Genomic DNA, 28,000 nt, shown 5'->3' with positions numbered 1-28,000 from the left:
GTGTCCAAAGTTCGAAAATGTACATCTTCGTACATATCCGATAGTGATTTCATTAGTCGCGTTCGACGATGCCGATTTAAAATCTTTCTTTAAAATTTCATTGGTTAAAAGAAGAAACTTGTGTGGGTCGTGCGATCGAACGATTACAGCGCTGCGTTATACCACACAGCACAGCAACCACTCGCTTAATATTATAGTGCGCTTGGAGCGTGAGTTCCATCAGAACATTTTCAGTCATTAAGATAACAAGCTAAGGCAAATTAACAGTGGCAATGGAGGTATTTATGCACAAAACATATATAATATATTACAATAAATGACTATGTCCAAAAAGGAATTTGCAAAATGATGTACTTTCATTGTCCTTTTAGATTCAAATATTGACCGCGAAGTCATCGAAATACTTGGCTAATTTAACCGTAAGTAGCAAATGTATAATGTCAAAGTCCATCAAAATAGGTAAACGTGTATTATTGTACTTCTATAACTTATTTATGTTTCCGTGTAAATTTGTAACGCCTCGACGATGTTTAACTTTAATAGTCAAACGTGTTATAGTGTGACGGACACTAGATAAAATATGAAAAAAAATTCTATTGATAGCTTTTAACGAAGAAGCGTATATGAATCTATAAAAATGTATATACATTGATTTAAATTTGTACTTAATAATTTTCATATTATTAATTCCTACATATATTGTTATGTTTGTGTAATGTATATTTGATATTATATTTAAAGGTAAAACCAAGTACAACGATAAAAGAAATTAAAGAAGAATTGTTTAAAACAATGAAAGCACCATCCCTTGAAAGACAATGCTTGCGACTTGATGTTAAAGGAAAAGTTTTATCAGATTCAGAAACATTACAAAGTTTAAACATTACTGATGGTACCAAACTATACTATAAAGATCTTGGGCCTCAAATAAGTTGGAAAACTGTATTCCTAGTAGAATATGCTGGTCCATTGTTCCTATATCTATGGATATATCAACGCCCATGGATCTTTTATGGAAGTATTGACACATCCAAATATGATACAGCTGTTCAGTAAGTTCATATTACAAATGCAAATTCTTAATTACAGATTCAGCTATTTGATGATAAACCTGTTAACAATTATAATTTTAGTGTGGCAGCCATTTGTTGGACAGTACATTATGCAAAACGGCTTTATGAAACATTATTCGTGCATCGTTTTAGCCATGCAACAATGCCATTGCGCAATCTTTTTAAAAATTGTTCATACTATTGGTTGTTTGCCATGTATGTGGCTTATCATGTAAATCATCCTTTGTATACAGCACCAAGCTGCCTTAAGTTTTGTACTGGTCTAACATTATTTACACTATGTGAACTGGGTAATCTGAGCACTCATTTAGCTCTAAGAAATCTAAGACCACCAGGAACTAATGTCAGAAAGATACCTGTAGCCACTGATAATCCTTTCACTGTACTGTTCAACTTTGTGTCCTGTCCAAACTATACTTATGAAATTGGTAGTTGGATTGGCTTCACCATCATGACTTCATGTTTTTCAGGTAAATGTTTCTTTGATACATTGAGAAAAAACACTGGTTGTAAGATATTATAATTATCGTATTGTTTTAGCTGCTGTGTTCACTGCTGCTGGTGCATATCAAATGACTGTCTGGGCATTAGGAAAGCACAAAGCATATAAGAAGGAATTTTCCCAGTATCCCAAAAGTCGGAAAGCTGTTTTCCCATTTATTTTGTAAATGTATCATTAATGTACATACATTCATCTCAATTTAGGGACACGATATTGGTAATTATAACTAATCGTGTTTCCAGATTTCATTTTGTTATCAATATTTGTATTCTTTAAATAAATAATGTACCACCGGAATTACACAGCATTTTTATATATTTTACTTACATTCGAGCTTTGTAACTTTATCACCATAGTTGTAATCCATTTAATTTATAGTAATAATTTTATCGATTTATGTATATGGTTTTTAAAAATTTCTTTTAGCTTCTGTTTCTTCGCAAGGTAATTTGCATATTAAATTAAACATGTCATCCTTCAATGCGTTTATTACATTTTGGCACTCCTGCATTTGAGCTTTATATTTATCCTGCAATTCTTCATAACCATAACATGCGTTCTCTAATTTCTTTTTCGCTTCTGAGGGTTTTATATCTTTAGCTGTTAAACCCAGAAGGCCCTCCATGTGTAATATATGTTTCCTTGCATTTTCTAATTCCTCCCTCAAAACATTTAGTTCCGTGAGCAATGTAATATTTTCTTCCATCGTTTTATCTATACCTTTGCCGCCACTAGATGCACCCTGAAAGACTTGTTTTCTAAGAGAAGCTATCGTTCTCTCTAGATGATCTCTCTGCTTGATAAATTCGCATTGTGCGTCTAAATCTGCTTTACGGCTGCGTAAAAATTCGTCACTTGAACTGTACATGTGATATAATTTCGTTACAGCAGCTTTTAACGCTTCCGGATCTTGCACAAGCCCCGACGCATCAAGCAGATCCACTCGAATCCTTTTTAAAAGCTTTTGACATCTATTGTTTCGATGCATTTCGTTTTGTTGTTCGCGTCTTGCGGCACCCAATTTTTCTCTTAATTCGTACAGTTGCAATTCCAAGCTAACATTAGTCTTATGGAGATTTACGAGCTCTGTTTCCATGTCTCGAATCTTTTCCTTAAGTTCCCTGATTTCTTGGTCCCGCGGTTCTATTTGATTTTTCAATTCCGTAATCTTGTAATTCAACACGAATTTAAACTTCTCCAATTCTTGATTTCTACGCTTCAATTCGTATATTTGCCGTTCCCTGTTTTGAACCGTAAAATCTCTCTCATCTATTTCTTTCCTCAAGTCCTCTTTATCTTTCTCCAATTCTTGCATAGATTTTTGAAAATAACTGTATTCACTCTGAACCCGGTGCACTTGTCTCTTCAACTCGTCAACTTCTTTTTGGCTAGCCATGTACCTATTACGCATCATTCCAGCCTCTCCTTTCAGTCTTATGTTCAACTCTGTTTCTTTGTGCATCAGCGTTTCGTACTTTGTTCTTATTTCTAGTAGTTCTTGGTCTGCATCATCTTCTATTTGAGCCGTCATTTGTTCATGCACTCGCGCTTGATGCGTCATTTCATCTTGAATTTCTTCCAATTGTAATTTTTTCGTATGTAAAAGAGCTTCATATTTAGTTGTTGCTTTCTGTAATTCATTGACTCCGTGTTTTTCTAACTCTTCCAAACGTTTATCATAATCATGTCGCATGGCACTCATATTGTTTTCCAAAACTAAATACCTATCATACTCCGTTATAAGTTTAGCATCGTAATTCATTTCCACCCGTTTCATTGTTTCCTCGTGATTTTCTTTCATTATAACTATCTCAGCATTTATCGCATTAAGTTCACTCTTATGATCTTCTTGTTTTCTACTTATCTTATCCCTCAATTCTTCGATAGCTTCACAATATCCTTGATGCAAATCCCGCACTTTGTCGTTATGTTGAACTTCTACCTGACGCATTTTATACGCGTGTTCGGTTTCCAATTCCCTCATTCTTATGTTCAAACCCTCAATCGTTTGTATTTTCTCTTCCAGATCACCTTTACTAATCAGTACCTCATTCGTGTATACTATTTCTTTACCTATTGTTCCCTTTCCTTCAGGGTAGTACACTTTCCATATACATAAACTACCGTCAATACCGGTAGATACTAAAAACTGTTCGTTATAAGAAAGAGCAATCTACAGAAAGAAAAACAAGTAGTAAAACTTATTGCAATTTTATAGGTATTACATACCTTTTATTATTTTACCTTTGTAATATCAACTGAATGAATCTTAAAGTCTACATAATGTACTGGCTGTTGAAGTGGACATTTCACAGAAACAATAGTACCTCCAGAACAAACAAGAAATAAAGCTTGATCCTCTTTTCCTAATACCATACTGTGCATGGTTAATTCTGGTAAATTATACTCTCGTACTATCTAATTTAAATGTTTTATATTATTTTTGTATTTTCATAAAGAAATGCAAGAGAAACAATAAATGAAGTGACTAAAATATTACCGTATTATCTTTTATCTCGTGTATAAAAGTATCATTGGCAATACAATATGAACTCAATTCATCAGCAGACAGAGCAATATCATATAAATTAAGCCCTCTTAAAATTATTTCTGCAGAACGTCGACCAGTACTCATGTTCCATTGATATATAGTACCCTCCGTACCCAATGTTAATAATTTTGTATCAGTTTGTGACCACAATAAAGCCTTCACTCTATTAGTGTGTCCTTTCAAAATAAAATAGCTGACAAAGCCAACAGTAGTGTAAACTTGCACAATATTTCCGTTAACAGCAGCAAATAAATGACCGCCATGACTAAATGTTACAGTTTTACAACATCTTATAGGAAATTCCTCCATAGGTAATAGATCATCTATTAATATGCTTAAAAAGCGTAACTTGTCACTAAAACCGATTAAACAAAAGAGACCTGTAGGATGTAAAGAAATTCCACAAATGTCTTCTGTATACTGTTTAAGTAAAATTAATTTTCCTGTCTCAAAATCCCATAGTCTTACACTATAATCGAGTTCTCCACAGGTCATGAATACTGATTTCCAAGTACACATTGATAAATTGCTTATGGGCCCATGATGTAGTGCTTGACCCATAACTTTTAATTCCTGTGGTTCTGGATCTACATTTAGATCTGGACCCCATAATCTTGCATAAAATAATTGTGGCCAACTAGTTGTAATTATAAGACGATCCAAACTTATATTAATCTTTATAGTATTGACTTGATATAAATCTTTATTATCGTCTTTTGATACTTGCAATGGAATTGTATAAATATTTCTTTTTACATATTTATGTTGACCATCTTTTTCGAAGAATACAATTGTTCTTAAACCAAATGCATATGCAAATCCCTTTGAAAATGCATGTAAACAACGAATATTATTTTCCCATTGAGTATTCTGTTTAATATCCATTAGTGAACTACTGGCAGGTATAATATATTCTTCCCGAATTCTAAGATTCATGGATGTTGTATTAGTCATTTTGTAAATATTTTTTAAGTCGCCATTCTCTAAGTATAGTATTCGACCGTCTTTAGTTCCAAGTAATAATCTGTCTGAATTTAACCAGGTCATTGAACATATAAGTATATTGTCTGCTTTAGAAAATCCATAAGGACGCCATACAGTTTCGGAAAGGGTTAAAAATTTAAATATCTGTGGACCTCCAATTGCAACTATTCCTATATCAGATGGATTACAAGCTAATAATTCAACGACAGCCAGTGGATTTTGAGGGATGCCTACTTTCAAACTAGATTCTACTTTTCCCTTTTCCCAATTATAATAAAGCATAGTTTGATCAGGCAATCCTGTAACTGCTGCCAAATATTTATTATCGAAACTGAAGCACATGCAAGTAAAGTTAGTTACGTCAGGAGCATCATAAGGTATTCCAAGAAGTTTCTTTCTTTTTAATGTTTGTAGATCATAAATGGATATAGTAGGTTTTTCTCCTACTTCACACGTTGCGACATATTTTCTTCATAAAAATAAAAATGTATTTGCTATGTATAACAATAAAGGATAAACATACAAATTGTGTTGCAATCACTTACTTGTTAGGTGTAACAGAAATTATATTTATCTCATTTTTGCCAGGCAAATGTATCAAGCTTTGACGACGTTGAGGAATATTATGGACTGCTATTACATTTCCAATAGGATATAAGACTTCTGCATCTGTAATGTAATGTGCATTTGAAATAATATTAGTATTTAAACCATAAAATACTCTGGGTTGCAAGGAAGCAGTCATCTTAAAAATTCTTCCTTTTTTTTTGATTTAAGGATAAAGTATACTTTTCAGTTTCCAAAACAAAAATATACGTTGTCATGCTTTGTTTACATTTCCATAGCAACAAATTGATTCTAACATAAAAAACTTACTTTGCATATTTATAAATATATTTCAAAATTATTTTGTTGAATAATTTTCGTAAGATATATCTAAAATCCCGTTAATCAAACATCTTAGAGTAAATAAATTTATTTTAAATCAAAGTTTTCTAAAATGCAATTACAATATCGATAGACATTATTCGAAAAATACATTTACCTTAATTATTCACATTCGAAGTCATCTTATCTATAATTGGTATAAAAATATAATTTTTTAATTCGTACTTACAATCTTCGATATCTCTTTCGATATTTATTCAAAATCTTCCCGCCATTGATCGTTCGTATCTGCCTTCAGCTTGCGTTCAGTTTAATCATTCTTTGTTACCGTTACTAGATAACTAGTCGGCTGACTGATGCTCGAACGTACATGTTGCAAGTGTCGTCATAAACGCTAGAAAATAGACGTTAATAACATGATGATGCGTTGAAGTTGGTACTTCAATTTTATTTGTCCTTGATAAAAGAAAAATAAACATGAAATGAAGGATCATTGATAAATATTTATACACCGACTCTTCTAAATAGCGCACAAATAAATCATTTTGAAGTCGTTCATTGAATGAAAACTTTCACTGCAAAGATTAATTTACTGCTATTATATAGTAATATATAGTACTATATATAAAAATATATAGTAATTAATAAGTGTTATTACATCGATTCTAAGTTATTTTATAATTGATCAAAGTGATTAATTGCTTTAATTAGTGTATTATTTAGAAAAATGCCAGATATAAAAGTCACCCCTTTGGGGGCTGGTCAGGATGTTGGAAGAAGTTGTATCCTTGTATCAATGGGTGGAAAAAATATTATGTTAGATTGTGGTATGCACATGGGATTCAATGATGAAAGACGATTTCCAGACTTTTCATATATAGTCCCAGAAGGTCCAGCAACTAATTATATTGATTGCGTGATTATTTCACACTTTCACCTAGATCATTGTGGTGCTCTACCTTATTTTACAGAAATGGTAACTTGAGAAACATAAATTGTACTTAATCTGCTAAAATATAGTCTTTCAATGAATTTCATGTGCAGGTAGGTTACACTGGACCAATTTATATGACGCATCCAACAAAAGCCATTGCACCCATATTGCTTGAAGATATGAGAAAAGTTGCTGTGGAACGTAAAGGCGAAAGTAATTTCTTCACATCGCAAATGATAAAGGATTGTATGAAAAAAGTTATTGCTGTTACATTGCATCAATCTGTAATGGTTGATTCTGAGCTAGAAATAAAAGCATATTATGCAGGACATGTGCTTGGTGCTGCAATGTTTTGGATTTCTGTTGGTTCACAGTCAATTGTATACACTGGAGATTATAACATGACTCCTGATAGACATTTAGGTGCTGCATGGATAGATAAATGTAGACCAGACTTACTAATATCAGAATCAACATATGCAACAACTATTAGAGATTCTAAGAGATGCAGAGAAAGGGACTTTTTAAAAAAAGTATGCTTCCATAATTACAAACATATCTTGATAAAATAACAAAATCTGAATATGATAATTGTTACTTTACATACACAGATCAAATTTCAGTAGAGATTATACAATTTTTCTTTCAAGTAATATTATTAATAACTCTTAACTAGTTTTCTGATAGCAATTAAGTTAATCAGAGTTGAATATTGTGCAAATTTAAAAGACAGAGCTAGTTACAGAATTATTCATCATTACATAGAGCAGCCACACACAGCTGTTTCAATGATTTTTTCATTTCTTTTAGGTTCATGAATGTATAGATAGGGGTGGAAAAGTATTAATTCCTGTATTTGCTCTTGGACGTGCGCAAGAACTTTGTATATTATTAGAAACCTATTGGGAGCGAATGAATTTAAAGGTTCCCGTATATTTTGCTCTAGGATTGACTGAAAAAGCTAACAATTATTATAAAATGTTCATCACTTGGACTAATCAAAAAATCAAAAAAACTTTTGTACAACGAAATATGTTTGATTTTAAACACATAAAACCATTTGATAAAGCGTATATTGATAATCCAGGAGCTATGGTGGTATTTGCTACTCCAGGAATGTTACATGCTGGACTATCTTTACAAATTTTTAAAAAATGGGCTCCAAATGAATCAAACATGGTCATCATGCCTGGATTTTGTGTTCAAGGCACTGTTGGACATAAAGTTCTAAATGGTTCTAGAAGAATTGAATTTGAAAATCGACAAATAGTTGAAGTTAAAATGGCTGTAGAATACATGTCCTTTTCTGCACATGCTGATGCAAAAGGTATTATGCAATTAATACAATATTGTGAACCTAAAAATGTTATGTTAGTACACGGAGAATTTGCTAAGATGGAATTCTTAAAAGAAAAAATTAAACAAGAATTTGGAACTAATTGTTATAATCCTGCAAATGGAGAAACTTGTGTTATTACGACTATTTCCAAAGTACCAGTAGATGCTTCTTTAGCATTATTAAAAGCTGAAGCAAAACAATATTCAGCTTTACCGCCAGATCCTAAAAGACGAAGATTACTTCACAGTGTTTTAATGTTACGAGAAGATGGAGCATATCTTGTAGATGCAGATGAGGTAATTACTGCATGTTATTAAAAAAATATAGAAACAATAAAAAAAGAACATTTTCCCGAATAGCACTCGCGGTCGATTTGAAGAAGAGAAGAAGGGGGAAATGAATACCTAATATAAAATTTTAACTTCGAGAATAAAATAGTATCGTAATAGAATATTAATAAAAAAATGTTGGGAATCATATATGTCGTCGTCTAAACATGTAGACATGCATTCGCGTCATCATCGATCAAATTTCCGCTAGAAACCCAATGTTTCAGCGGTGCAGCGGAACCATCTATCTCGCTTTGGGCTACAAACAACTTTTCACTCGACAACAAAATAAAATAAAAAATCTAAACCGGACCTAATATCTCGGAAATTATTAAATTTTCGAAATTAAAGTTTTATATTTGGTATTCATTCCCTTTTTCTTCCAACCCCTCCAAATTTTATATCGATATCGATATCGATATCGATATCGACCATAGGTATCATTCGGAAGAACAGCTTTAAAAAACCAATATTTTATTTAAGGTCACAAAGGCAGCAGGTATAATGAAACATGTAGTACGATTTACATCTACCGTTCAAGTAAGAGATCCTGGTCCAGCGCATTCCACAACTTTAAAATTATTACAACCACTAAAAGAAAGGTTATTAGGTTGGACAGTTCAGTTAACAGATGGATCAATATCTGTTGAATCAGTTTTAGTAAAAGTAGAAGGTGACGAAGATGATCAAAAAAGTGTGTATGTCTCGTGGACAAATCAAGATGAAGATTTAGGTAGTTACATTCTAGGATTTTTACAAACAATGTTGAATTAAGTAATGATGTAATAATACAGAATTTGCCATGAAGAGCAAACGAAAAATTAAACGATAGACTTCAAGAGATTTTTGTAACTTGTGATACTGCAGTAAGTAGTGAGTATATATATTTTTAATAAAATATCATCTATTTTAAATAATATTCGCTATATTCTAACTAATGTTATTGACCAGTTTTATATGTATTTTTATAATAAGTGTACGTAGTTTTTAATAACAAAATATTAATCTTGATTGATTTACGTTAAATCTTATGCATAATAGGTAGTATAAAAATTAAAAATCTCATTTAACTGTAATATATTAAACTCAATATTAAAATATGTAAATCTTTATATTTTTTGTAATATTTGAATTGAAACATACATATGTTAAAGAAAAATTACATTGTATTGAATCATATACATATACAGTTATTAGTTGAATTCTAAATAGAATTAATGTACAAGAATAACTATTTGATTACTATGTATAAGATATAATTTTTATAATTTTAATTTGCATGTTTCTTTCATTTATATTAGTTATTATATAAAAATACCAATAATACTCTGTATTATTTAATGACCCAAGTTTATACATAAATAGTACTCTCATTATTCTTGCTGAGAATACTCCTTTATTTAAATATTAGCAAAAATATAAAAACTAAATACATATATTTTTATAACTGTATTTTCACTAATGATGTTACCAAATGAAAATCAAAGTGAATGTATTAAAACTGTAAATGCCAATAATTATGTTGTTTGATTCTGAAAACGTAATTAAATAAATTATATCATTCGTTGTACTAATGAATTATTATTTAAACTTGCATAGTATTTAACGTTAAATAAAACAAATTTTTTATTGACTGTTTCTATTTTTCTAACTATAAAGTACAAATAAGTACAGTGTACAACTAAACATACGCGTTTTATGTAAAATAAACAAAGCAATTATATTTTACGAAATAAGTACTTAATATATTATAAATAGAGTATTCTTAATCATTTGTCTGATATTTCATTGCACAATAAAAATTATAGTTTATTTAAAAATAAACTAACAAAAATATTTTAATAAACGCTCTTTAAAATGCCCAATTATACATGATTTATCTCTATGGTTTAAATTATTTAAATCATAGATTTATCAATATACCTTATTTACTTTATTATATTTTAATCTGCTCAAGCATACTTTTGAACGGATTTCATTACATGTTTGCAGTAGTTGTGCATAATTAGTCTTTTTGGTGAATTTTAAAAGATCAATTGTTTTTCGTAAATTTAAAGTTGCTTTCGTAAACTTAAAATTCTTTTTAAAAGCCATCTATTGAACACACACATACTTCTTTTTATACGCGTGATCAAATGATCATGCTTATTTATTGCACATAAATTCATCAACGTTTTCAGCTTTGTATACAAATGCTTCAACAATATGCAAATCATTTAAAAGTCTGGTGTCTGCTACTCATAAAAAAAGAATTACACAAAAGTGTTTGTTTTACTATTCATAGTTTGAATATCGTGCATTTTATAAAGAATAATGTATATGCACTTTATGTTATGGATCATTTTATGTATTAGTGAATCTTAAATAAAACACTATGAAGGCGCTAAGAATAGTTATAAACATCTGAACGTGCCTTATAGAACATAATATATAAACAAAAAAATTCTTACATTGTAATTTACAATATATGATTTCAATAATTCTTAAATTATGCCTATCTGTATCTATCCAATTGCATAACCATGACAAACACCAGTTTCAATATTTCTTAGCTTGTAACTACAAAGTTCCATCATTTATATTTTCTTCCATATAATAAAATATGATATTCTTTTTATAAGAAACATTATTCATAATATTCTCATTATATTAGTCTTCTTGGTAGCAAAGTTTACCATTTATGTCTTATATAACGTCGGAGCATATGCAATTTCGTTTATATTTCCCTTCTGAATCATCTGATTTCGCACAGAATTAGCGCAGCTTGTTCTGTGAAGTTATTTTTTTTCTGATCCACCCTGAAAAATGCATTATTGAAGTTTACTGTAATGTTTGGTATTACAAAATATGTTGTATAAATATAAATAAAAGTAATACCATTTATATTTGTTCCATCAGATACAAAACATGGAATTTTTGTTTTTATTAGTAATTAATTTCAATAACATTAATATTTACTAATTTGCATACGTATTGTACTTTATAATGAAAACTAGATTAGGGTGTATCTGTTGGAAAGTTAAGAATATGCAGCTATTGATTTCCTGCGTGCTTATTTATATTAATTTATTGATAAATATGAATGTTTTAAACATTTCTTTCGTAAAAATAAATTATACAAATTTGTCATCAAATCAATAAATATATGTAAATAAATTAGCACGCAATGTTATTATATTTGGACAAAATCCATCACCATACATAGAAAGCAATATTCAAAATTTAATGTTAACAAAATATTAATTGCATGTGTGAGGATCACATAAATACATGTATATTACCGCAAACAAAAAATAAGTAAACAAATTGTAAAGCACAATAATATACAATATTTATGCTGTTTCAAATTTTTTTAAATTAGAGATAAATACAATTAAATTGTTTTATTTTATACTTTTATGTTTAACCACAACTTAATAAATTTGATTTATAAACTTTCAAACAGCATAAATTTAACAATTCAGCAGAACAACACTAAATACAATTTGTTATATAAGCATGTAGCTTACTAAATATATTGCAGCTGCTAAAAAAATATACTATGTTATGTCCAACAATGCATGTACTATCTGTAAACAAATTAATTAATTAAAACAAATAAAAGCAATGCAAATGTATGAGAAAAAGAAATAATAATGATTAAAAATTGTTGATGGAAAATCATGTAACTGATTAAATAGAGCAAACATAAAATTTATTTATGGAGTGCCCTTTACCCCAGTGTTTGTGTTTATAAAAATTGATCCACATGTAGCTATGCATGTTGTTTGATACCCGTCGTCTTCGCAGCACTCCTTTCTGCACTGGTAAAATTATACACTTTTGTTGATTTTTATATAAATGTTTCTATATCAATACAAGGAATACTGCACTTTCTATAAGTGAATAATCGACATTAGGCGAATTATTTAGCTTCTTTACTGTCCACATGTTACAAATATATTTTAAAAATATCTATTATTGTATTTTGCAATGACACATAATATTTTCAGTATACATTGAAATTAACAATTGAAATTGAAACTAATCTATAATATTTTAAAATCGGTGTAATTAAATAAAATGATAGAAAATTAATCTCCCACTGCATATGTGCTGGGACAGTCAAGATGCAAGACATTCAAAATGCACTATAGTTATAAATGAGAATATAAAGCTAACAAAATCTGAACACTGTGCAACATATTTTAGGGGACACGTACATTATAATAGCTTGTAACTTATAAAAACTAACAATAGAAAATTATTCATAAACACATCTCTAAGAAATTGGGAAATTTCTTGAATAAAATATATACAAGTGTGATATAAAGTTAAAGTATACCTCAAAATTTGATTACATAATGTATAACTAAAGATTAATGTGCTCAAATGAAATACCTGATCAATACTGAATTACAAATGTATATACAATATATGAATTTATTACTATACACAAATTGTCTAATTCAACTGACTTTCTAAACAATATTTCTATTTAAAAATACCAAAGGTGCAATGATCTCTTTTTTTAGGATGTAGTGTAAAATAATATTCTAAAACTTAAGCAATTGCTGATTATCATTTAATTTTTGTACAGTTTTAATACTACATATTAATGATCAATATTACTCAGAGAATGATACTATATTTTCTTGAAATTTAAAAAAAATTTAAGCATATATAACTTAATATATTGTAATTCATTGAGACTTTTCTTGAATATTTACAAGAATAGCTCAATAAATAAATTACATATTTGTTATTCTTTGATTGAAGAACAGCTACCAATTATAAGTAAATAATAGAATAGTGCCCATTCAAGTAAGAATGTAATGTTTTACTACTACAAAAAATATAACATGTGCAACATAAATGAATCTCTTAAAATAAATGTTTATAGTAAAACCTGACATAAACTGCTAATAGCAGTCTACCATTAATCTTTTTAATAAAAAGAAAAGTTCCAGAATCTCATGTTTTGATTTGCATACCTGCGAATCTGCGCCGTTTTGCCATGGGTTTCTTAGTGGACTGTCAGAACAATCAAAATAACAAAATCGTTATTCATTGTAATATATCATGAGATTTTGTACGTCAAGTCAAATTTTCATATTAATCGGAGAATCATGACTGCTGCTGTGTCTGAATAATTGGTATTCAAAAGTAATGTTAAATTTGTTTCTTTTTTGATGAAACAAACACTGGGACAAAGGGATATGTATGTTACTACAGTCCACACCAAATTTTCTTAGATAAGATTACCAATTAAATAATAAACTTGTTTTGTAGTAAGGAAGACTTTGGTAATGATCTCCTACAAGATCATGACTGTCACACAAACAAAATTGTGTGTGCACATAAATTTGAATGTTTTCTGCATACATACACTACTCGACCATTTGTTTAAAAAAAAGAACAAGTTAAAATAAAATACATACATGGATGAATAAATTATTGTAAATACATAACATATTTCCATTATGTAGATAGTGATTTAGCACAATGATACAATGTTGTTTAATTTGTAACCACCTTTTTATAAATTTTAAACAAATTTAATATATAAAAGTAAGAAAATATTAAGAAACTCTTAGAAATACTGCTTGTTTGTACTTCAATTTCAATTTAGAAGTTGTTATTTGTGTAAATATGTATGTACATATAAATACAAGTCTTTTGATTTAATGGGAGATTCTAGAGGTCAAAATAAGACGAAAATCAAAGATACTAACTTATTGATTGAGGCTCCATTAAAAAGTTATTAACGTTTAAAGTTCCGCTCGTAGAACGGCAATCTGTGAATAGCTGCATGCACGTGATAAATTGAGGCAGGTCGGTCCTACTGGTTCTCACTCACAAAACTGTAAAACTGTCGATGCGTAACTAAGTAGAGTGTCTCACGCCGAGTGAGAACCACTATCGCGCGTATGCAGCTGTTCGCAGACTGCCGTTCTACGAGCGGAACTTTAAACGTTAATAACTTTTTAATGAAGCCTCAATCAATAAGTTAATATTCTCGATTTTTGTCTTATTTTGACCTCTAGAATCTCCCATTAAAATTTTTCCCAGGGGTGGCCGAACATCCTCTCTCTTTCTCTGTGTGTGTGTGTGTGTGTGTTCGCGCGCGCGCACGCGTGTACATATATGCATACGTATCTGCAATTACAGAACATATTTATATATACATAAATTGATCAAGATTATGTATAACTACATGCCACTGGTAATTATGATTGTTTTTAATACCTTTACGAATACAGCCACAATAAATAACGGAACAATTAAATTGAAATATTTAAATGAGTCTACTACAAAATACTGTTTCAAAATACAGATTACACAAATAATATTCAGTAATATGACAATGAAATTATAAGACAGGACTCAAATTTATCACAAGGAACTATTACCATTTTATGTATAATATATTAAAAATATATATAGATAAAAGTAAGAAATGTAAACACTACTATTATATGAAATCTCTAGTTAACGGACTCATTTTTTAAAAGTACATATTGTTTAATAAAATTGTACAAGATACTGCAACATTTAATATTTTTTAATAGTAAAAATTAAAAATTAATTTCTTTGTCATAATAATAATCATAAGAGTAATAAATAATAAAACGCGTCATTCATTATTTTAAATAACATTCTTTGTAATACTGAATCCAAATAAAAACATCTCACATTTCAATAACTAATTGAAGTGCACCTATATGGTAATAGAGCCAATAATATTTGTTTCTTCTTTCATAATTTTGGAGTTTACCTTCCTTTTTTTCTTGTGCTTTTTATGCTGCTGGCCCATCAATGGATTCCAGCTAGCCTGTGTGTTGTGATCTGTCATATGACAAGATTTGGAGGAGTATTTTGTAGAAAGGGGGCTGTTGTCAATTTCTTGTTGAGACTGAACCGAATTGATGGGCTTGGTAACAGAACAATTTGCGAACTCTGTATTCTTGAGAAGAGTATTTTCTAATGCAGCTATCAGAGTCTGTGCTGCTAGTGGAGGCTGCATTTCAGACATATTATTATTTAACTCTCCACACATTATATTATGCAACGACAATTTATTAAATTTTTATTCAAGAATAAAGAAAAATTTGCAAAATTGTTATTTAAAAAATGGTTTAGAAGTTAAATGATACACAACAATTAAATTGCTGATACATATTCGTTTGATAAAAACTTTATCTTCTTATACATTCTAAAAACCAATTCACATGTTTCTTAATGGTATTTCAAAATAATGTATGCTTGATAAAATTTCTTTGCACTTAGAAAAGCGATAGAATTCAAAAACTTTTACTTTTCTACAGAATTATTAAAGAATTTTTATGGTTAACAAATAAATTATTGAATACATTGAGACATAAGTTGTATCTATAAATATATAGTACACTATATTTTTTTAATAATCAATACTTACTTTGAAATGGACATGACTTTTTCTTTAGAGATAGTAAAATGTTTAATAAAACGGTTAAACAGTAATAGTAAAAAAAAATTAATATTCATGTTAGGTATCCAAAATGAAAACATCATGTTTAAAATTGCATTTCTTGATCATTTTAAAAATATTTATTTTCTAAATTATCACTTTTCTAAATACAAAGTTATGTATACAATATCTATAAATAACTTTTGTTACTAATAAGTAACATCAGCAAACTAATCCCTGTGCTCAAAAGTCATATCGATACATTATTAATGTTTACTGTATACCCTTTAAAGTTTCATTGAATATACACCATTTTTTACGTAGAAATGGAATGTGGCATTATTGAATATTTTGAAACAATTCAATTCAAATATTAATTATGAACCAAGATTTCGGTTATAGATATTAAATCATAACATATAAACAATAACACCACATATAAGGTTTCTATTTATTTAAATATCTGATAAATATTATAAATAAGCAGTTATAACATTCTAAAATAAGATTCTTTGGACTTCTCTGCTGCTAATATTAATAAAATAAAATGTAATAAAATTTAACTTATTTAATATCATTATTATGCATTCCCCATTAATTTATTAACATAATTATCTATATTAATGCATATTTAATAAACATAATAAGTTCCTTATAGATAATACTCTGTAAAAGACAATTAAATATGATAGAAACCCGAAAAATATTTCATTAAGTGAGTTTCATATTTTGAATAAAAAAAAAATAATAAAATTGCATATACGTACAATATATACTTTACAAAATTGCTTACAATATTTAACTGACTTTTACAAAATAATATTTGTATATGCAGCTGTTATACAATTATTACATTTAGTGAAACAATGATAAACACAAAAATCGTTTGTTAGTCATTGTTTGCAGAATTTGATTATAATTAATACGTCATGTCAATGTTTTACAGCATTGCGTGGTTTCTCAGTTTCGCGTTATAGCCATAACTTTTGTTGTTACCGTTATAAGCTTTAAGAATTTGTGTACAAAAGGCACTGGACAAAAATCAATTAGGACACTTACGAAACATTTAAAGTCAATGTATACTAACCTGAGAATTAGGACACTCAGAAGTTGGTGGGCCATTTAAGATTGACTGTTCTGAACTGCTACAACCTTCACTAACCTCGTTCTAAAATCAAAAAACTAATTTAACACATTTTTTCGGTTAAAAGCACTATAATATTCTAAAATTGTTTATTTATAGTAGTTTTGTTTAAATTTTAATTGTATTTATATATATTTTGCACCTTGAGTTGTGATACTTCTTGTTGAAGTTGTGCAACTAGAGAACGCAACTTGATTACTTCTGCATCCAACGTTGTTCTCTTATTACACTCTGATTGAAGTTCTTCTGTCAATTGCGCTTTTTCCTATAATAAGTATATATATAGTTTATAAAAATAAGTATAATATTAATTTGATATATTCTTGTTAATATATGCATGTATTAGGTTGTTCGGAAAGTTTATCATGTTTCATTTGGTTGAAGATGTTTATAATAGTACCTTTCTTGGGTGGTGCTCCGGTTCAGTTACTACTTTCGCAGGCGTATCACTAGTGATGCGGAGATGAGGTCATCAACCAGAGAAGGCTGGTTGCCGGAATGTTTGTTTATTACCATAGTAACCGGTTACTATAGCAACGCGGAGAGTATGAATTTGAAAACATACTTCGGGAAATATGAAACGAACTTTCCAAATAACCTAACATTTTAAAAATCACTTACCTTTTTAAGGTTTTCCAATACTACTGTGCTCCAATATTCAGCATCAGCCTGTTCTTTAAAAGATTCGGCATCTTTTAACCTACTTTCCAACTCCACTAGTTTGACTTGAACCTATACATATATAAAAAATGCGTTTACACGTTTTTTGAATTTATTAATTTTGAATTTGTGATATAAATGCTTGAAATCTACCATTTCATTTGTATTTAATTTATTCATGAGTTCGCTTAATTCAATCCTAAGATTTGCAACTTCGTTTTCCTTTTGCCGAAGTTGAGATTCCCACCTTGCTTCTTCTGACTCCACATGACTTTGAAGTTTATTAAGCATAGCTTCCTGTAAGTTTGTTATCAATAAATATAATATAAATTTACATTGAATTGAACAGTACCATAATCGATGAAATACCTACTGTATCGTCAATAATTTGTTTATAATGTGAAACCATGTCTTGTAAGTTTTTATTTTGTTTTTCCATCTCTGAATGTTTGTCAATTACATTTTTTTTCTTTAATTCACTCAAAACTGTGCTTACTTTTTCCTCAAAAAGTCTAAGCCATTGATCATGTGATTTTTCAGATACTTTTATTTCTGGGAATATCCTTTGTAGGAAAGCTTTTGTTAATTCTTCTTGTTCTATTTTGATTTTTTGTATAATTTCCTAATAATGAAAAAACAGTCATTTGTTTAAATCTTACAAATTGCATCAAAACAAACAAAAAATATTAGTATAGTATATAAAAAGTTAAAAGAAGTAAAAAATGATTTTTCAATTTTATCCCATATACAACAATGATAAGAAATAATAAGAAATCAATAGCAAATTTCGAAAGAGAAAACTAAAATATATCAAATGGAGACTTACATCAAAGTTTTTTCCATTATTAGATTTAGCACGCAATTCAGCAGCAGAAAGAGCTTCCATCACTTTCCAGTTTTTAATACGCAACTCCTGTTTTAGTCATAAAAAATGATCGGTATTATATACAGAATAGCAATCGTTTATATATAAGTTAAAAAATTTAAAGTTGAAAAATAGTAAAAAGTTGGTAAAGTGATGGAAGCAATAAGAACTAATTGTACGAATATACAAAAAACAAAATTACGAAAATATTTGATTAAACCTGTCTTTTACGTATTAATAATATTAATAGATATGAATTGAAACAATTTTTAGCTACGGACTTATTCATAAGTAGACTACAACTTACATTATTTTTGGATCTTTGTGCTTCTAAATCATCACTCAATCGGGCAGCAAGACTATGGTGACTGTTTAGATCACTTCGTAAAGCATCAACTTGAGCATTTAATTGTTTAAGTTCTGCTTCTTTATGTGTCAATTCTGTTTTTAAGGCATCTAGTTGATTCTCCTTTTGGACCAACCTTCAAATAAAATTCACATACAAATATCTGTATGTTAAATCATAAACCAATTTTAAATAAAATATTGTATATTTATGTCAACAATCAATTTTTACACAAATATACAATGTTTTCTTTAAAATTCGTCATTGTACGAATACTACGCTTAGTGCGTGCACCTACGTACAAAGTTTCTTTTTTTTGAATGTTATCATCGATTCCATTTTCTCGGCCTTCTGCAGCTGGTCGTTCAGCGATTGCCGTTAACTGGGAAGCTAATGATTCATTTTCTTCTTGTAATTGTTTAAGTTGTTTTTGAAACTCTGTGAAATTTATGAGCTAAAAAATAATGATATGCACATCAAGTAAAATGTAATTTTAAATTATAATTAATAAACGCTGCTTATGTTTTAAGAGTAATACCTGTGTAGAAAGTCTATCATTTTCTTCTTGTAACCGTGTAATCTGTAATTGTGTTTCATTTAATTTCATTTCATTATTTTGTAATTTATTCATTTCTACTTTTAACATTTTCATTTCATTTGCCGTTTCATTTGCAGGTGTAAGTTTTGCGCGAGTATTTTCTAATTCAGTTTGTGTTTGTTTTAGTTCTTCCTTTAATTTCTGCATTTCACTTTGATACCCATTAACTTCACCTTGTACTTTCTTCAGACTTTCTGTTGCTTTTTCAAATTCAGCTTTTGTCATATCCACTTTCTCTTGCGCAACATTCAAATATGCTTCCAACTGTGTTGCATTTTCCATCGATTGTTTCAACTCAATTTTTATATTGTTAAGTTCATCTTGAGATTTTATCAATTCCTCTTCTTTATTCGCTAATGTCACTTTAAGAGTTGCAATTTCAGCTGCTTCAGATTGTGTCTCGTTCATTGAAACTGACAATTCAGATTTTAATTTTACTAGTTCAGACTGGGCTTTATTTAATTCAGCTTTTAACGTAGAAACGTCGTTAGCCTCTGCTTGTACAGTATTTAATTCTGTTTGTAATGAGTTTACTTGTTTCTGGAGATCTTGTTCACGACGATGTGCGTTTTGCAATCTATGATCTAAATCACCATTAGCACGATGAGATTCCTACATAAATGAATGTAAACATTTGATTAGTAAATTATTGAATTAAATCTATTAAATTTCAGGTTTTAAGTAAATAGATAATGTATGTATATAATTTTTCTTACCTCAAGTTGCCTAGCAACTTCTTGCAATGTATCTTTGAAATGTTGCAATTGTACATCCGCGCGCACAAACTGCTCTTGTATGTGTTCCAACTGTCGTCGTGACATTTCTATTTCAGCGGCACTACTCTCGCAAGTTTCTTGTAATTCATTTTGTGATTCTTGTACCTCTAATTGTTTTTGAGCTAGCTGTGCTTTTAATGCATTTTCGCTTTCACGCATTTGTGCAAATTGAACTTCCATTTGTTTGCGCTGTGCTATTAATTCTTGCTGTAAATGGCCCTGAGTTTGTCCTTGATCTTGCATTTTATGAATAATTGCAGCATTTTCATTTACTTTAGCTTGCAATTGTTCAATCTGTCTTGTGAAACCTTGTTTTTCAGCAGCATGACTTTCCAAAATGTGTTGCATACGCGTATGTAAAGTTTGAGTTTCTGTAACCTTAGTATTTAATGCTTCTTCTAGTTGTCTCACGCTAGCTGATAATCTAGATCTTTCAGAATTAAGTTCAGCTCGTAATTCTTTCAGTTTATTTTGAAATGCAATATTTGCTTCATGTTCATCCGCGAAAGCCTTTTCTTTTTCTGCCAGTTGTTTCTTTAATTTAATAACTGGGTCTGCACGGCCTTCTGTCCACTCCGAGTGTTCTGATGGATTATCCATTTGTTTATTCAAAAGCTGATCAATGAGAATTTGTATTTCAGAACGGCTAAGTTCAGCTTTTTGAACCAAAGGCATCAAGAGAGATACATTAACAGCATCTCTGTCTCCACCTAAAATAAAAATACTGACTATCAGAAAATGTCTGTACATGTAAATCATTATATAGATCATTTCTATATTAATTAATTATGATCCAAATACGAATATCAGTAATACTAGAATCAGACACTAAATAACATAAAATTCGTTTTTTTTTTTTTTATGAAAATAAAAAATACATTAAGTTATTATTTTATAAAATAACTTTGACAGTACAGACATTTTCATTAGCCTGCAAAAAGAAAAGAACTGACCCTACTTCAGCCAAATTCCAAAACATTTCAGAAAGATCTGCTTTGCTGTGCTCATGGTATGTTCCTTACCACATTTAGATATATTTAACCAATTTTGTCAATACTTTAAAATACTTTTCTAGCAAATATGAATATTCTTACTCAGTAATATAATATAATTAGCATATGTACCAATTTGAGCTAGAATATCATTCTTCTTCTTTGTCTTTTTGGATTCTTTATTTGGAAGTTGGGTAGATGGTGCAATTTCTTTTACTATTTCTTTTACATCTTTAACCAGACTTTCTTTCTGTTCTTTAATGTCTTTTGTTTCCTTTACAGCATCTTTATTAATAACTGATGTTGTATTAATGGAGGCAGTTGTTTCTTTTTTTTCATCTTTCTTCTCTTCCTTACTATTTTCATCCTTCTTCTTTACAGAGTCTTTTGCATTCTTCTTTGCCTTTGTTGGAGTTTCCTTTGGAGACTTATTTGCAACAGATTCAGATTGACTGATCTGATGTAAATTTTCTTTCTATTTCAGAAAGAACATTTAAACATTTATATTATACAAAATATTTACTGTTTTTAAAAAACAGTAATAAAATACACGAGTTATTTTTGTATTAAATTACTTGTTAATACAGTTTCACACATGACACACATATATAAACATGAAATAACTTTCTACTACACTAGCAATATTATAACAGAAAAATACTAAATTTAGAACAATAACTTAAAAATCTGCTTTTTTTATATTCCCATTTACGAAAGTATTTGTAAAAAGTTGAATATCCATTAACTTCATGATTGTAAACATACATAAATTTGAAAAATAGTATAGCAATATTAGATAAGCATTAAAACTACTTAAAGATACAGCTTTTGTATTATAGAAGAAGCAAGCTATGCAAAATATGTAAAATGAATGAAATGCAGTATATGGTTCAATATTCTACCAAAAGCAATTCACTCACACTATGACTCCGTATGAGTTCAAGGTCATCCTTTGGTTGAATGAGGTCAAAATGGTTAGTCTCCACTAAGGGAGGTTGTGAAGGACTTAAGTCAGTCACAATAACCAGTGGCTCATCTTTATTTACAAGAATTGGCTTTAGTTTTTCAAACTTGCTTTTCTTCTTACTTCCTTTACTACCCTCCTATAATTCCAATGTACATATAAAATGTTCCCCATTCATTGAAAAAGTAAAAAGAGAAGAAAAAAAATAAATTTTCCAGCTATGATAATAAATATGTAACTTTACATTATATTAAAATGGACATATAAATATAACAAAATTTTGTTCTATATATGTTAATATTAGCTAATTTATTTATCACCTTAAAATTGTATTTATTTTGACGTCTTGGTAAACACATATACCTGAAATTAATAAATCTACTGCATCATTACCTCTTTGAATATTAGCACAGAAATGTTTTATCTTATACAATGGCAGTAAAAAGAGTAATTTTCATTTAATAATATTTTTTAAACAGTTTTTAATTTAATTATAACTTTTTGTTGGTTTACTTAGTTCTAATCTACGTGATAAAGTAACAGTACAAAGCATGAAACAGTTATTTATAGAAATTAATCTTGAGGTTCTAGAACCATTTATCAATGGTCCATAGATGAGAAAGTAACTTTAACTGTATTTAAATTAAATGATACTAGTTTATCAAATTGGAATATTTTTTCATTTTCATTTTACTTAGAATTATTGAATTTTTTCCGTTTCTGTCTTTATCAGATATATCAAACATTTATTGAGGTTATATATATAGATTGCACTAAATTATTCACAATAAATATTTTAATAAAAATATTCTATTATATATGCAACATTATGACATAAATTGACTCACCAAGGCATGATTCTGTCTGTGCCAATAAAATTATAAAATGGTGTAACTTAAAACAATATACTGGTTTAGAGAAAGTTGTAAAAATATTAAAAAATATGTTACTATAATTTACACATAACAAAAGCTCGATCGATCATAAAATTTTCCAATTTTTGGTTTTATTTCTTAAGGCTCTCTTATATTTTTAAACTTAATCACATGATATTTTGTTCATCAATGAGCAAATTTAATTTCATCCAAAATTTACACATAACAAATGAAAATCGATCGATCATAAAATTTTTCAATTGCTGGTTTTATTTTTTAAGACCCTTTTTTGTATTTTAAAACTTAATCACATGATATTTTGTTCATCAATGAGCAAATTTAATTTCATCTAAATTTATTGTAAATGAAAAACTTAGAAGTAGTTTTTCCATGAAAAAAATTGTCCATTTAAATATAATGTATATGAAGCTTAATAAAAGAAAGATATACACAGCATTTGCAGAATTAAACAGGGAAAACATTAATTAGTTCCCTACATTGATATAGGAGTGAGCAGTTACTATGCATTAATTTATACCCTTAAAACTAACAGCGATTGAACAAAAAACAATAATGCTACAGTAATTATTAACAAAGGACAAAAACAAATTTTTAATATTTATTTTTAAAAATATCAATATTTAGGTACACAAATGTTATCTTAGGTAAACTTATCGGAATACTATATCTTCACCAATTTCGATAATTTTCAAATACGAAGCATGTTATTTTAAATAACTATTCCCTTTGTGTTACATTACCTTCGGTATGCAATTAAATATGGCAGTGTATGTGTGAGCTCTTAACTCACATTCGAGATCTCTACTACGTATCTACTGTTTCCATAAATATATATATCGCGATAATCTACAATCAATATGTATAACAAGTAAACTTAAAGACCAAATTAAACCAACGTCGATTCTCGCACGTATCAGAAAAGATTAAATTGTTTTTATGCTCATACAACAAGAGAAATAATAAAAAAGAAAAATGGACAATGATAATAGAATAAAGATATAATTCTTTAAACAAAATAAACTTTTTTTTATGCATGCGAGATTGGCAAGCCAAAATTCATAATCATTGAAACTGGTTAAGTATGATCTTTAAATTCAACCATTATACATATTGGTTGCCGGTTACTGTAATGTGTTTATAGAAGTAGTAGATAAGCAACTGTTAATGCATATGTTATCACGAACGCGTATAAATACATATATTTCATATACGTATGTATATGAAAGCAAAATTCAATGGAATAGTAGTAAAAAAAGTTTTTTTTAGATATCTCAAAAAATAAGGCTGACTTTCACATATATGTAAAAGAAAAAGTTGCTGAAAATAATGACCCTAATATATCTCAACCTTATCGAAATCAATAAAAATATAATTTTTCGATAAGTTCACCTTATTTTAACCAGGGACTCAATACCGATACAATGCGAGCAAAGCTATACGGAAACCGATATATTACCGAAAACGAAAATAATTAGCGGTATTTCGATTATTGAAATTATCAATCTTCACGCTCTCGTCACCGGTACAGATTGGTGATAATTATTTTGGTTTTGGTATTGCAGCAATTTCGGTACTATATCGTTTTCGGTGTGAGGGACTGGTAACATGATTGCGATAAGAAAATAGTACCGATTTTAAGTCTTTACATAAAACAAATCTTGAGAATTGTAATGAAATAGGGGAATATAGCAATATGAAATCATACCTATATTTCTGTATTTCAGTTTTTATGAAAGTGTTATGAAGGAATAACTGTAAAATAGCAGTAGAATACTGGTACAAGTCCATTTTTTAAACCATACAAATTAACTGTATAGTTTATATAGAATGATATATTAAATGTGTGTGATAAGTAATTTTATATGTTATTGTAAAGAATTATAAAGAGTTATATTAATATGTAACAATTAGTCTTTACAAATGTATGACACCCAGATGGAAATACAATACGTTATGAATAGAAAGACCTTAAATGACATACAATATGTAAGCATACCATATTTCATGCATGAAATATATGAAAACATAAGAATAGAAAAGCGCACGTGTGATGGCAATATACGGAAACATAAGAATAAAAAAGCGCACGTGTTTTCAGTTTTATAGTTATGTAATAATTGTTAACACAAAAATATTTAACATGCAAAAAGCGTTTACAAGTTTACAGAAAAGCTAATTTATAATAGCATAATGCATAAATAATGTGTTTTATTTAAAATTAAATATTACTATATCTTCTAACGAAATAATAAAAATTCTTATCATTTTCTACATAAATAAATGATTAATAAAAAAACTATAATTATTTCAATTAAACTTTTTTAGTTGTATCAACAGACTTCATTATTATTATCAATGACATATGATGCAACAATACAACAATTTTATTTGTATTCCAATTCATGTTGGGTACCACAATGTACATTTAAAAATACAATTTTACTATTTATTTCTAAGTATAATTAGTAGTTTTAACCTTTTGCAGACGGAATGGTTTGCAGGTAATTTCTCACTGCACACACTATATCATCTATATATGTATATCACCACATAGCACTCTAAGGTATCAAATTCTGAACACACACACGCATACGCACCCGCGCGCACACGCACTCAGGCACACACACACTTTCTCCACATTTTTGAGTCACATATATGAGTTGACCGTCTGCAAAGTGTTAATTAGCACCAATTGTTTTATATATTTTCCAAGAAGATAAGATTATTAAAAAATAGAAATTAAGAATATTCTGTATAGAAATTATTTGCATAAATTGAGCATTATAAACGAAATTATAAATTTTATAAATGTGCTTACCCGTGTTAATGGTTCTAAAGGTAATATTTTAGGGTTTTCTTCAAATTGGACATGCTCAGACTTTTCTTCTTTATCATCTTTTTCATCCTTTTCTTCTTTCTTTTCTTTCACTTTTTTTCCTGCCTTATTCTTATGTTTCTTTTCTTTACCTTTATCTTTCTTACCTATAAGCAATATAGAAAATATATATTTTCATATTAATTAATACAAAATGCATATTGATCTTAACACAAATATTTAAAAATTAAGAAATTGTTCATTTAATGCAATGTTATAATTTACTTTCTCAGGAAAAAATGTTGGATTAGTAATAAAAAATAAATAGTACATCTTTTAAAAAAAAATGTCTTATAATAAAATTATATTACACAGTCATACATACTTAATAAAAGGTCATCAGGAAGTTTTCTCTGTTCAGCTATTGCCTCTTCATAAGACTTTTCTTTTATACCAAACATTGACACTAAAACAATAACTACTGCAGAAATAACTACCACTGCTATGCAAACTAATCCTGTCTGGAGATCCATTTTGCCTATCCCTATCTGTAAAAGTACAATATTTTTATCATGATTCATTACTCTTAATGATGATTTGGATCTAGATATAATCTCTCAAAATTTTAATATTTTATAATAGAAGAATTTGCTGAACATGTAACTGCATAACATTTTATAATGTTCACTTCTAACTATAATTTATTTGCAAGAAATTTGAAGCACACATAATTTTCTGTAGCAGTTCTTCTTTCAGGGGATTCTATCACCACGTTCAATATCATTAATCAGCCACACATATGCATAATCAATTAAAATACATACTTTAATCCATTGAAATACACATTGCTAATTAATTCTACAGATATAAAAATATTACATAGAATCTTCGTATACATTCTACAGAGCTTATAAGATGTAATAATATAGCACAAAGTGGTCTACAATAACATAATTCATTGGGTGAAAGTTTTGAGAAAAAGTACGATGAAAATGACATATGGATGACAAGCGGATCATCGACACAATCGCCCGAGATGAACCGAATTCTTCTACACTAATTCACGAATTGTTAACACCGGCAAAATGATTTGTGTTGTATTAACATTGTATTAAATTAATGGAATTAGTTAAATTATTTGACTTACACTGCTCACTAAAAATATTTTCAGTAGACCGCTTCCACCAAGGAATGTAAAATGAACAGCGTACTATGTTTGTCTACAAAGAATCCCAAGTGATCCCACAAGAATTCACGCACGACGATTTCTTCTCAAGAATTATGGCGGCCGGACGTAGAGGCAAGTATACGTGTTCCAAGCCACGCCTATCAAAACTCGCGTTTTCTGATTGGTGGCAAATCTTGCCACGTATGCAAAACACTCGCATAAATAAGAACGAAATTCATCCACGAATAATATTAATTGTCGATGACAATTAACGACAGTAAATAATTGATAACCTAATTTAATTCATGACCACTGACACATTACATGGCACACATGAAAGGGTCGATACCAATGTGGCCAGCAATGTGGTCAGATTTGGCATAATTGAGTGCATCGATGGCGACACTAGTAACGACGAACTTCCTTAGCGTCTAACGGAGTGGTGGGGAATTAGACATATACTTCCGCACGGGCCGTGTGTATATGAGCTCCGCACTTCGCGAAGTCGAGAAAGAAGGAGAGTGTGAACCTGTCCTTCTTGCTGTTGTAACAGCTGAAATGAACGATGGCAGTCGAGAAACGAATGTCGGTTGCTGACAATTATTCGGATTTCAGCTGTGTCGAAAGCAAGAAAGAAAGACTCATACTCGCCTTCTTTCTCGATTCCCCGAAGTTTTACGAACTGCTTTGCTCACATACACACGACTCGTGCAATGGATGCGTTGCTTTCCCCATCGCTCCGCTAAA

The 28,000-nt window shown here is 29.2% G+C and overlaps 4 protein-coding genes across 11 annotated transcripts; 2 read left to right on the top strand and 2 right to left on the bottom strand.

Annotated features, from left to right (window-relative positions):
* Positions 1-54: 54 nt before the first annotated feature.
* On the top strand, positions 55-1,872 carry LOC143350004 (very-long-chain enoyl-CoA reductase). The gene is made up of 5 exons (XM_076781739.1): positions 55-278; positions 372-419; positions 742-1,052; positions 1,134-1,543; positions 1,614-1,872. The coding sequence occupies exons 1-5, from the start codon at positions 273-275 to the stop codon at positions 1,739-1,741; spliced, it is 903 nt and encodes a 300-aa protein (XP_076637854.1). The 5' UTR covers positions 55-272; the 3' UTR covers positions 1,742-1,872.
* Positions 1,873-1,984: 112 nt separating this feature from the next.
* On the bottom strand, positions 1,985-5,994 carry Tous (testes of unusual size). Its single transcript, XM_076781724.1, has 4 exons — positions 5,656-5,994; positions 4,076-5,579; positions 3,820-3,993; positions 1,985-3,748 (listed from the first exon to the last, which is right to left on the bottom strand). The coding sequence occupies exons 1-4, from the start codon at positions 5,853-5,855 to the stop codon at positions 1,985-1,987; spliced, it is 3,642 nt and encodes a 1,213-aa protein (XP_076637839.1). The 5' UTR covers positions 5,856-5,994.
* Positions 5,995-6,287: 293 nt separating this feature from the next.
* On the top strand, positions 6,288-10,105 carry Ints11 (integrator complex subunit 11). 2 transcript variants are annotated; one of them, XM_076781731.1, is made up of 4 exons: positions 6,288-6,974; positions 7,043-7,465; positions 7,743-8,567; positions 9,084-10,103. In XM_076781731.1, the coding sequence occupies exons 1-4, from the start codon at positions 6,726-6,728 to the stop codon at positions 9,372-9,374; spliced, it is 1,788 nt and encodes a 595-aa protein (XP_076637846.1). In that variant the 5' UTR covers positions 6,288-6,725; the 3' UTR covers positions 9,375-10,103. The 2 variants fall into 2 exon arrangements, with proteins under 2 accessions (XP_076637846.1, XP_076637847.1); XM_076781732.1 differs by having other exon boundaries at positions 6,835-6,974; positions 7,047-7,465; positions 9,084-10,105.
* A 608-nt stretch (positions 10,106-10,713) lies between these two features.
* LOC143349993 (uncharacterized) lies at positions 10,714-27,903 on the bottom strand. 7 transcript variants are annotated; one of them, XM_076781718.1, is made up of 17 exons: positions 27,233-27,901; positions 26,471-26,633; positions 26,089-26,252; positions 22,331-22,513; positions 21,543-21,885; positions 20,359-21,128; positions 19,583-20,254; positions 19,347-19,498; positions 19,006-19,180; positions 18,660-18,746; positions 18,207-18,455; positions 17,987-18,130; positions 17,795-17,905; positions 17,316-17,438; positions 17,117-17,197; positions 15,358-15,600; positions 10,714-11,398 (listed from the first exon to the last, which is right to left on the bottom strand). In XM_076781718.1, exons 2-17 carry the CDS (start codon positions 26,616-26,618, stop codon positions 11,378-11,380), a joined length of 3,666 nt encoding a protein of 1,221 aa, XP_076637833.1. In that variant the 5' UTR covers positions 26,619-26,633; positions 27,233-27,901; the 3' UTR covers positions 10,714-11,377. The 7 variants fall into 7 exon arrangements, with proteins under 7 accessions (XP_076637833.1, XP_076637837.1, XP_076637838.1 ...); XM_076781722.1 differs by lacking the exon at positions 15,358-15,600 and adding an exon at positions 13,574-13,613 and having other exon boundaries at positions 27,233-27,893; XM_076781720.1 differs by lacking the exons at positions 10,714-11,398; positions 15,358-15,600 and adding exons at positions 11,468-12,403; positions 13,574-13,613 and having other exon boundaries at positions 27,233-27,898.
* Positions 27,904-28,000: the final 97 nt, after the last annotated feature.

This window comes from Colletes latitarsis, chromosome 14 (assembly GCF_051014445.1).
Source record: "Colletes latitarsis isolate SP2378_abdomen chromosome 14, iyColLati1, whole genome shotgun sequence".
Classification (NCBI taxonomy): domain Eukaryota; kingdom Metazoa; phylum Arthropoda; class Insecta; order Hymenoptera; family Colletidae; genus Colletes; species Colletes latitarsis.
Note: the sequence above shows the minus strand (reverse complement) of the source record. Positions and strands in the feature narration are given on the sequence as shown.

Bases quoted from the DNA above. Each gene is read 5' to 3' on its own strand.
- LOC143350004 (XM_076781739.1), top strand. The intron at 420-741 runs GTAAGTAGCAAA...TTATATTTAAAG, and splicing joins AATACTTGGCTAATTTAACC to GTAAAACCAAGTACAACGAT. The intron at 1,053-1,133 runs GTAAGTTCATAT...TTATAATTTTAG, and splicing joins AAATATGATACAGCTGTTCA to TGTGGCAGCCATTTGTTGGA.
- Tous (XM_076781724.1), bottom strand. From the start codon at position 5,855: ATGACTGCTTCCTTGCAACCCAGAGTATTTTATGGTTTAAATACTAAT. The intron at 3,994-4,075 runs GTAATATTTTAG...CATTTAAATTAG, and splicing joins ACGAGATAAAAGATAATACG to ATAGTACGAGAGTATAATTT. The intron at 3,749-3,819 runs GTAAAATAATAA...TTCTTTCTGTAG, and splicing joins ATTCAGTTGATATTACAAAG to ATTGCTCTTTCTTATAACGA.
- Ints11 (XM_076781731.1), top strand. From the start codon at position 6,726: ATGCCAGATATAAAAGTCACCCCTTTGGGGGCTGGTCAGGATGTTGGA. The intron at 6,975-7,042 runs GTAACTTGAGAA...TTTCATGTGCAG, and splicing joins TACCTTATTTTACAGAAATG to GTAGGTTACACTGGACCAAT. The intron at 8,568-9,083 runs GTAATTACTGCA...ATTTTATTTAAG, and splicing joins ATCTTGTAGATGCAGATGAG to GTCACAAAGGCAGCAGGTAT.
- LOC143349993 (XM_076781717.1), bottom strand. From the start codon at position 26,618: ATGGATCTCCAGACAGGATTAGTTTGCATAGCAGTGGTAGTTATTTCT. The intron at 18,131-18,206 runs GTAGGTATTTCA...ACAAACTTACAG, and splicing joins AACAAATTATTGACGATACA to GAAGCTATGCTTAATAAACT. The intron at 17,906-17,986 runs GTAGATTTCAAG...ATATATGTATAG, and splicing joins AATTAAATACAAATGAAATG to GTTCAAGTCAAACTAGTGGA.